Here is a 9,686-nt window from a genome sequence, read left to right on the forward strand (position 1 = left end):
TTAGCCCAGTGCTACAGCCCGGATTCGCACGCTGCTGACCGACATGCTCGATGTTGATTCATGTATGCATGTCCCCGTAAGTTAGTGCCACTTTGGATTCACGACTAGTCATGTCGGTCCGGATTCTCTGTCATATGGATGCTAGCGACACTATCATATACGTGAGCCAAAAGGCGCAAACGGTCTCGGGCCATGGTAAGGCGACACCCGTGAGAATACCGTGTGTGAGGCCGCAAAGTGATATGAGGTGTTACAGGCTAGATCAGTGTGACTTAGAATCGGGTCCTGACAATGCGACACGTTAAAAAATTCATAAAATTGTCATGTGGACATTAAGCAAATTTATAGTTTTGCCATGTTTGAAAAAAAATGTTATGAATCTGCCATGACAATTAACTATATGTGGGCTGCTTCCCTAAAAAAACTATATGTGGGCTGCAGCATCTCCTAATCCTGGGCTTTAGATTCCTCTAAAAAAACCTAACCGGATGCTGCTGAGTCATGAATGCTCTTCTGTTGTTTCCAGGCACCATCCTCCATTTCTTTCCCTCGAAAAAAAGGCTCCCTCCTCCACGAGACGCGGAGGCACCACCGGCCGCCGCCGCCATCTCCGCCCACCTCGACCATCTCTTGCGGCAGGTAAGCTGCCCCCCTCTCTCTCCTCGCATTCCACTTTCGCATCTCATCCGCTGATATCGCTACACTTCGCAGCTCGCTCCTCCTCCCTCCCCACCGACGGCGGCGGCATGGACTGCCCCAAGCGGAGCGCGAGCGCCGGCCTCCCCGAAGACTCCTTGGTGGAGATCCTCGCGCGCGTCCCCGCCAGGTCCGTCTACCGCTCCAAGTGCGTCGCGAAGGCATGGCGCGACCTCATCGAAGATCCCCTCCACCGCAAGAAACTCCCCCAAACCCTACAAGGCTTCTTCCTCATTGACAAGGAGACCCATAGGCAGCGTGTCTGCTTCACAAATCTGCTTGATAGATCCGGGCCTCTCCAGATCGACCGTAACCTCGCCTTCCTGAAGGAATCGCCCGGGATTGGGACTCTCGACTTCTCCGATTCCTGTAACGGGCTCCTCCTCTTCGAGCACAAACTGGAGGCATGGCCATATAATCTATTGGGCTATGTCGTATGCAACCCCGCCACGAAGCAGTGGGTGGAGGTGCCCAGAGACGGCCCTCCGCTTCCGTTGTATCTTCGGCAACCCAAAAGGTTCAACTATTTGGTTTTTGATCCGTCCGTCTCCTCTCACTTCCACCTGGTCCAGTTCACGTGGGAGTTTGTGCGCTTGGTGAAGTTTGAGGAGGAGGAGCTAGTGGTTGGTCATGATGATGATGATGATGAGGAGGAGGAGGAGGAGGAGGGCGATGAGGAGGAGGAGGTGTCCCGGACGTCAGTGCACGTCTACTCCTCTGAGACTGACAAGTGGACTCACACGCAAAGTGACTGGAGTCAAGTCCAAAGTGGCCGGAACAAGCATGATTTGGAAGGATGGCGCCTTCAGGGCTTAATACCTGAGAGCTTCTGCTGTGCTGTTCTCAACAGCATGCTGCATTTCATAATTTCGGATGAAGGTCAGATTGCTGCTGTTGACATGCAAGGGGTGACACGAAAGATCATCCCAGTGCCGACGATGGCCGAGAGGCTCCACTGGCTGGAGCCTGGTTGTGTTGCCCAATCCCAAGGGCGCCTGCACTACATCAGTCAAGCAGTTGATGGTCGACTGTCCATCTGGGTTCTGGAGGGCTATGATACACAAGAATGGGTCTTGAAGCATAGTGTGAGCTTTACGGGGCTGTTTAGAGAAAAGAGACGCACAGGCGACACAAAAGACTACAGTGTGGTTGCCATGCATCCAGATGGAAATGTGGTTTTCATTGTTCAGGATTGGAACCGAAAGATGATATCATATCACACGGACAATAAGCTAGTGAGTGTTATTGGGACATTAAAAAATGATGCTTCAGATATGCATGTTGTAACTTATGTTCCCTGTTTCTCCGAGTCACCGGCACTCCCAAACAAGCACTGAATGTGTTGCGTTCATCTACACAGAAGATAGCAACTTGGTTAGATCTAGTAGAATTGGGTGATATATTATGCCCATGGTTGGATGTATCCTTCTCATGCTTTTGGTCCAAGTAATGGTGCAAGGCAGTTGAGACATTCTTGTCAGGTAGTTTCATGTATGCTAGATTAGTAAATGATGTTGCCCAAGTTGCATATAATTTTGAAGTGTTAATGCTTCAAATGCTATCTTTTATGTCTCCATGATGATTATAATTGTCTTACATTACTCCTTTTTCCCTGGCCCTATTAGTGAGTACTAACTGACTTTTTTGTTCCTAAAGACCTGTGTATGTTTTGAGAAGAACTTGGTCCTGATTATGTTTATATGTGATGTATGTGATGGGAATACATAAACTGAAGGCTTACATTAATGCTGAAAGCTGCCTAGTTTCTTTTGAAGGACAATAGGTTCCTAGTTGATGTTGGTTACATGATATTGGTTTCCACACCAAGTTTTCGCTTATATGCTGCTTAAAAATAACTATTAACTAGTAGAACATTATAATACTAGCATACTTCGCCCAGAGCAGATCTTGCTTGTAGTCGCCGATTGCGTGGGCCTAGTTTAGCAGAGCTGGAGAAGATAACTATGTTCTCTTCTCGCTGACACCAAATAGATCTCTTGGTTCCGTATTGAGATGGAACTGGCTATTAACTCTTGACAGCATTGTAAGATCTAGAGTGTGGTACTAACTGCAACAATGCTCAAGCCTACTGTTGTGAGCATCGGACCCCAACCTACCTGTCTTATGCAACACACTGTATGTTTCCTTCTGTGTTTTGTTCAGCATATGTCTTTCTGCACTAGGTCTTCAAGCTTCAGAACCTGCCCATGCAGCATCAGCCTTTCATGATCCTACCTATGCCAGGATACATTAACTTAACATTAGTAGATCGGCCTTCATGGAGTTTTTCAGGCATTTTTGCATGCAGATTTGCAGAAATAATTGTATGTTGTCTGCTGGCATCTGAGCAAAATGATAAAATTTTCCGCATGGGTAGTTTGATGTCGGACCAGCCTAATGCTGCAAGACATTGCCCCGAACTACAACTTTTATATTTAGCTATAATTGTCTTTTATTGAGTGTTTTGATCACAATTAAGAAGACCAGTGTGACCGACCTCCATACTGGGCTTGTTGTGGGGACAAAAAGGTTTCCTTATTTGTTTCAGTGCTGTCGTATTTAGAAGAAATTTTGCCATTGCCTCTAGCGAATTGATCACTCACTTCGAGGAAAATTGCCGCCAGTGACGACACTGTTGAGTAACCGGCCGGGTCACAATGGCAACAACGACAGTTTTTTCTTTCTGGAAAAACTTTCGATCTGAACATCAATGGTATAAAGAGCACAAGAAAAATAATTACATTCACGTTCATAAACCACCTAGCGACAACTACAAACACTAGAGCGAGCCGAATGTGTGAATGTGTGTCGCCGTCATTGCCCCTCCCTCACAGGAGCTAGACAAAACCATGTTGTAGCAGACGATTGAGAAGTCATCATGATAAGGTCCCATGGGACAACGCACCAGAACAACAACCGTTGGCGATGAAGGAAAGCGTAGATTGAAAGGATCCAACATGTAGATACACAAGCGCAAACGACCAAAGACCGAATCCATGCAAATCAACCGAAGACAAACAATGACCGAATCCGCGAGATTCGTCGAGGTACACCTCCACACGCCCTCTAACGTCGCTAGACGCACCGCTAGAATGGGGAATAGACGGGGAAAGCCTTATCCAATCTCCAGGGAGCCGTCACCGCCCCGCCTTCTTGAGAAGGACATAAACCCTAACTAAACATAAAAAGACACCTAAAACGAAGTAGGAGCCCTCCTGCCGGCAAGGACGGGGGTTCGCCGCATCTCCATGGCCCTAAGACTGCAGGGGACGAGGCAACAACGATAATTGCGGCGACTAACAATGTAGTGATCTTGGTGGCTACAACAACAACTGTTGCAAGCAACTTGTCTCAACAACCGTTCCCCAGGTACCTTGTTCATAGGGGAGGGAGCATTCCTGTCGTCGACGTGCGCTGTCCAACTCTACATGAGTTCTTGGTCCACAACTCTGGATGTATTCTCAAGAGTCACCAGTCATGTACTTGGGTGCTCATCTGCCTGTATTCGTTACACCGCAGTTGTGCACAATAGCACACACACACACACACCATCATCAGAATGGGCATGCAGGGGCCCTTCGTCTGACATCACTAGCCACCTCGGTAACTTGACATCTTCTCTTTCCTTAGACTTGCGAGAGTGTGAGTATCATAACTATACTTGAACATGGGAAACCCAGCCCGACCCGACCCGGTCTTGCCCACAGGCCGGGCCTGGGCCTAGGTTTTGAGCCCGAATGACATGGCGGACCGGGTCTGGGCTTGACATATGTGTGTTTTAGGTAAGAGGCCCAACGGGCTTTTCCACTGACGGGCCAGGCTTAGCCCTGAAATCTAGGCCCGAAGGCTGGCCCAAGCAAAGCCTGGGCCTAGGTTTTCTGCCGCAAGCTTTTTTAGGCCCGGCCAGAGTTATGGCCAGATATAATCATAACTAGTATTATGCATCCCAACTAAGCAGTTTGATGAGATGACATAAAATTAAAAGTAGAAAGAGAGATTTGAGTATCATATGCTAAAGTATCATAAAAAATATTATGCTACTATGTGTCATGACCACATAACTTGTTTGGCTCCTTCCACATACCAAGGCTAACACAAAGGCAAAGCACGATCAAAATTGTCAGTGTTGAGCACCCCAATTCCACCATACTCATACATGCGACAAACGGCCTTTCAATTGACCTTGCACTTTGCACCGGGAGCCTTATCCAATACAATGAATTCTTTTGATTCAGGTGATAGAATTGCATCCTAGAACTACCTTTTTCTCCACTAGCAAAAACATGAGCACATTACTAGAAATTGCAATTATTTAACCAATATGGTGAATTATGTGACTTATGCAAGATTTAAAATAACAGACTATACGACATCCAAATCAGTTACAACGACACTAAATCGTGCTTTAGCGATCCTACATTAGCCAATTCTGCATGGGTCAAACCTGACCATATAGACCTGGCCGACACAACATGGCGCAACCCCACTGCAAAAAGGAATGGCACGACGCGACCAATATCGGCCCTTTTATAGAAGGGTTGTGTCATCCGACCTGAAAACTTAGCTTTCAGAATTAGCACAACACGGCATGGCTGCAGGCCGGCCCACGCTAGAAAAGTCAAAATAGCCCTAAGAAGGCCAAAACACATGTTCACAGAAGCTCAAACAACCCCCAAAAGGCCCCACAATTAAAAAAGGACCATGTCGTACCTAGCCTTAAGGCCTGACCTTGGGGATCGGCCTTGTTCCATGGCAGACTGACTGTCGGCCCAGACCTTTTTAATTGTCTGCTTGGCTAAAAATCCATGCCCGCAGGCCGACCCACGAGGCACGGGCCATATGGCCAGCTTTAACATGGAGGCAGGCAGACATGGCTAGATGGGCCGACACGGCACGACCCATCGAGGCACGTCTAATACACGGGGCATGTCGTGCCGGTACTCGTGCCACGCTTCCTGGCCCACGCATGGCACAACAAGGAAAGCAGGCTGGCCCGCTAACACGTTTAGCCCACTAGGCCGTCTGATTTTGGGCTGTTTTGGGCCTATTTGGGTTCTTTTGGGGCGGCTAATATATATAAAAAAATCTGAAAAAATATTTAAAAAGTAAATGGGTCGTGCCGTGCTGGCACTTGTGTTGAAACTCACAGCCCAGGTACAACCCGATTTTAAACGTGCCGGGCCAGGCCCATGGTGCGCCAGACACGCGGGCTATCAGGCCAACACACCAGGACCGGACCATTTGGCCACCTTTGGAGGCAGGCCACTATGTGTTTCACTGGCCTTTGCTAAAAAAAACAACATTCAAAAAAAAATTTAGCAACATTCAAAAGAAGACAAAAAAAAGACGTGTTTCACCGAGCAATAAGTAACCGTCCGATGGGACTCGGCTCCCCTGACGTACTGCAGGGTGCAGTTGGATCACTGACAGGTGGGCCAACTTGCTTTCGGGCCCACCTGTCAGTGGCCCAACTGCACCCTGCAGTACGTCAGAGGAGCCTCGTCCCGTCCGATGGTGCCTGGTGTCCCGATCCCAGCCGCAAAAACCATCTCTTCATCCTTCTCCAAAAGCCTTCGCCTCCGGCTCTCCGCCCCTCCTCTGCCCCCCAGCCCCAGAACACCTGCTCAGGCAAAGCCGGCGACTCCCTCCCCCCTCTCACACGCCCGCGACGCCTGAATCGACCATGAACTTGGTACTGGGACCAGTCCACATTCCTACCCCTCGGCCGGCTATAATTACCCCCAGGCCACCACCCGCCCGCGCGCATTCCCGGTCTCACACACACACGCCAGCAGAGAGGGGTACCGCCGTGCCCTACCGGGGGGAGGGGAGGCGGAGGCCGCCGCGGAGAGCCGCACGGGACTAAGCTGCGACGCTCGACGATCCCATCCTCTCCGGGGAGCTCCTCGATCGGGAGCTGTTCGAGGTGGGTTCCCGAGCTCAGTTGCCTCGCTTACTGGTGCTGGATTGATCGGCGTCGCTGGCTGGCGAATCTCTCCGATTCCTCACTGAATTTGATCGAATTGCGTCTCTGGTTTCGGAATCCGGGCGGTTTAGTGCTTGCTCCTGGATTAGTCGTCTGTGTTTGCTTCCGCTGCGTTCTAATCCGGTTCCTGCAATCTCGTTTCAGCGATCAAGCCCTCCCTTGCATTCCCTGAGCAATCCGAAACTGCACCCCCGGGTTCACGAGACAGGAACTCGAGCCTCCAGGTAAAAAAATCCCATTCCATTTCACCAGTTTCTGATGTTATTACCGCGCGTTCTTCCGTTTCCTGTAATGCCTGATCAAATGCGGTCTCCGTGTTTGTGCAAATGCTCCAAAGGGGCAAGAAATTGTGAGCTGAGCGTATCATTGTTTGTGTGCTGAATGTAGCGTATCACTGTGTCCTTAGTTAGTTACCGCGCTACATTGCTATGATTCAGATTCACAGTATTTGTTAAACCTCGTGATGGTGTGAGAATTTCACATGTTGTTGCAACTTGTCATTGCTAGCGCATGTTATTGTCATCCCTCAAACTATCACATCATGGCTGCTTGTTTCACAGTGCTTTTAAAAAAGCAGCATCTTATAAACTATTTTGCCCCCCTAAAACCTACTTGTGCTTCTGATTAATCTGTCAGGGAAGACTTCAGTTCGGGCTGTAGATTGTGATTCGACTCCCCTGTTGTTTACAGACCTGCGGATTTTTTCTGATGTTGTAGAGGCAAATTTATTGCTTCCTTATTCTTCAGTAGTGGTGGTGGAGCAGTTCTGTAGTTTTTTCAGTTAGATGCAATAGTTCATTTTGATGCATATGCTGTAATAATGTTATAATGCACTTTGCCTTCCACTCCACATGTTGTGGAAAAAGATTAGTGAGTTAATGTTCAGTTCATCTCTCTGTGTTCTGACTTAGTGCATCTTTGCAATGGTTTTAGATATGGCACCACGAGGAAGATCTCCGAAGCATGTGTGCAACAAGTGCTATAAGAACTTTCCTTCAGGGAGGGCTCTTGGAGGCCACATGTCACTCCACTGGCGCAAAGTGAAGCAGCCAAAGGGAACACCAAGCCCTCCTGCCACTGTTGTCGACTTGAATGTGTCGCTGCTGAGTCCAAGTGATGAGGAGATTTTGCTGTGGTTCTCAGGAACACAATGCCAGCTGTGCTCAAAGGTGTTCTCTGCCTGCGATTCTCTGAGGAAGCACATGAGAGAGCATGGGGAGAAGAACGTCCTGAGTAAGCCCGTCGAAGAAGCAGCTGGGCTGATGGAAGCTCGGGCCATTGCTGGTGGTGGCTGCAATGTCCTGTTATCCCCTGTGAAGCGCAAGCGGTCAAAGAGGGGGGCACCACCACTCAAGTTTAATGAGATGGATGCTGCAGCCTCTCTCCTGCTGCTTTCAGAGCATTCTAGCAAGATTTCAGCTAATGAAGATTGCTATACAGAAGTTATGGACAGTTTGCCCCCCAATGTGTCGAAGGATGTGAAGCTGAATGCTTTTGGTCATCAACTGGTTCGATCTGCTGAGTTCAAGAAGCCGAAAGGTTGCAAGTGTTCATCTTATGATATTTGCTATGGGCAATGTGTTATGGACACCAACTTGATCCCCAATGTTGCCAAGGAAAAAACTTTGATCCCTAACATTGCCAAGAATTCAGCTTGTGAGGATTGCTTTGGACAATGTGAGAAGGACAGCAGCTTGATCCCCAATGTTGACAAGAAGGAAAGAAGTTTGATCGCCAATATTCCTGAGAAGGACAACACCTTGATCTCCATTGTTCTTGAGGAGGTAGAGCTGAATGTGCTTGATCATGTGCTGGCTGGAGATGCTGAGCTTAGGAAGAAGCAAAGAACTGACAATTCAGTTGAGATGAAGTGTGCTGATCTTTCAGCTGCAGTGAAGGTCAAGAGGCACCAGTGTAATGCCTGTGGGAAGTCATTTGGGTCAGGGTCAGCGTTGGGAGGCCACATGAGGTGGCACCTTCCTAGATCCAATGATCGCCGTCATGGGTTCGCCGAAAGCCCTGATTCTGTTGTGATGAAAGAGCAAAAGCAGAAGCTTGAATTGGGCGCCAAGTTTCTTGATCTCCGACTTCCAGGTCTCACTGACATCACTATTTTCTCGGGCTTGAAATCTGAACCTGAGCCGTGGCGTGTTGCAAGCAGTGTTCACTGAGCCAATGCCGATGCACACAGTCGTCTGAACTGCTACAGTCCCTTCACTTTTGTGTATAGTCAATCAGCCTGATAGCAAAACTTCCAATTTGTCCATTTGTAAATAGTCACAAGCTTTGCACTGATCCTTCTCTTGACCGGCAAATTTTCATGGCAGTAAAGGCCAAGGATCTTATGCAGTTGCTTGGTTGCTGCACAGTACAGCACCTTTGCTCAGTTGAATGCACAAGCATGAGATTGTGTCATTCAGCACTAACTAATGATCTGGAGTTGCCTAACTGCCATATACTTTCTCCTTGCACACATTTGTTTCTGTAAATGTTCATATCTTGAAATGGTTCTGCAATAAAAGAGAAGCTGGTCAGAATTTTTTCAATTTGTTAATGTATTTGTTTGCTCTGTTGGTTTTTGGATGTGTTAGCAATAAATAAATAATCACTGCTCTGATTGTCACTGCCGTGGCACTGTCAACGTCATGCATTATGGCATTGGTTTTTGTGTTCAGTTCAACTGGTTTCTTGTGAACGAGGCATTCTGCTATGCTCCCTGGACTGAAAATCTGGATTTGCGGTCGTCTGTGCCAAGTTTGCATTTCCTTGATGTGGTTTGCTGCAGTTCTCTTATCTTCCTGTTTTTGGTGGTTTGTTGCTGAAATTCTTGCCTGTGTGCAGCTGATGGTAAGTGCAGTGATCCTGCTGCCCCTAATTTGGTTCAGGTCATGGACTGCACCGGGAATGCATGTCCTGATGTTCCAGTCCCAGAGTGATGATAGACTAACTGTATTTGAATATTTTCAGACACAGAGATCTTCTGCAATGGATTTGTTGATGCGCA

General features: G+C 48.1%; 2 protein-coding genes across 2 annotated transcripts; both read left to right on the forward strand.

Annotated features, from left to right (window-relative positions):
• The first annotated feature begins 509 nt into the window (after nucleotides 1–509).
• LOC123106641 (uncharacterized) lies at nucleotides 510–2,257 on the forward strand. Its single transcript, XM_044528740.1, has 2 exons — nucleotides 510–639; nucleotides 712–2,257. Exon 2 carries the CDS (start codon nucleotides 747–749, stop codon nucleotides 2,031–2,033), a length of 1,287 nt encoding a protein of 428 aa, XP_044384675.1. The 5' UTR covers nucleotides 510–639; nucleotides 712–746; the 3' UTR covers nucleotides 2,034–2,257.
• A 4,019-nt stretch (nucleotides 2,258–6,276) lies between these two features.
• LOC123102434 (uncharacterized) lies at nucleotides 6,277–9,483 on the forward strand. Its single transcript, XM_044523781.1, has 3 exons — nucleotides 6,277–6,622; nucleotides 6,827–6,906; nucleotides 7,616–9,483. The coding sequence occupies exon 3, from the start codon at nucleotides 7,618–7,620 to the stop codon at nucleotides 8,851–8,853; it is 1,236 nt and encodes a 411-aa protein (XP_044379716.1). The 5' UTR covers nucleotides 6,277–6,622; nucleotides 6,827–6,906; nucleotides 7,616–7,617; the 3' UTR covers nucleotides 8,854–9,483.
• Nucleotides 9,484–9,686: the final 203 nt, after the last annotated feature.

The sequence above is a fragment of the Triticum aestivum genome, chromosome 5A (assembly GCF_018294505.1).
Source record: "Triticum aestivum cultivar Chinese Spring chromosome 5A, IWGSC CS RefSeq v2.1, whole genome shotgun sequence".
NCBI classification, from domain to species: domain Eukaryota; kingdom Viridiplantae; phylum Streptophyta; class Magnoliopsida; order Poales; family Poaceae; genus Triticum; species Triticum aestivum.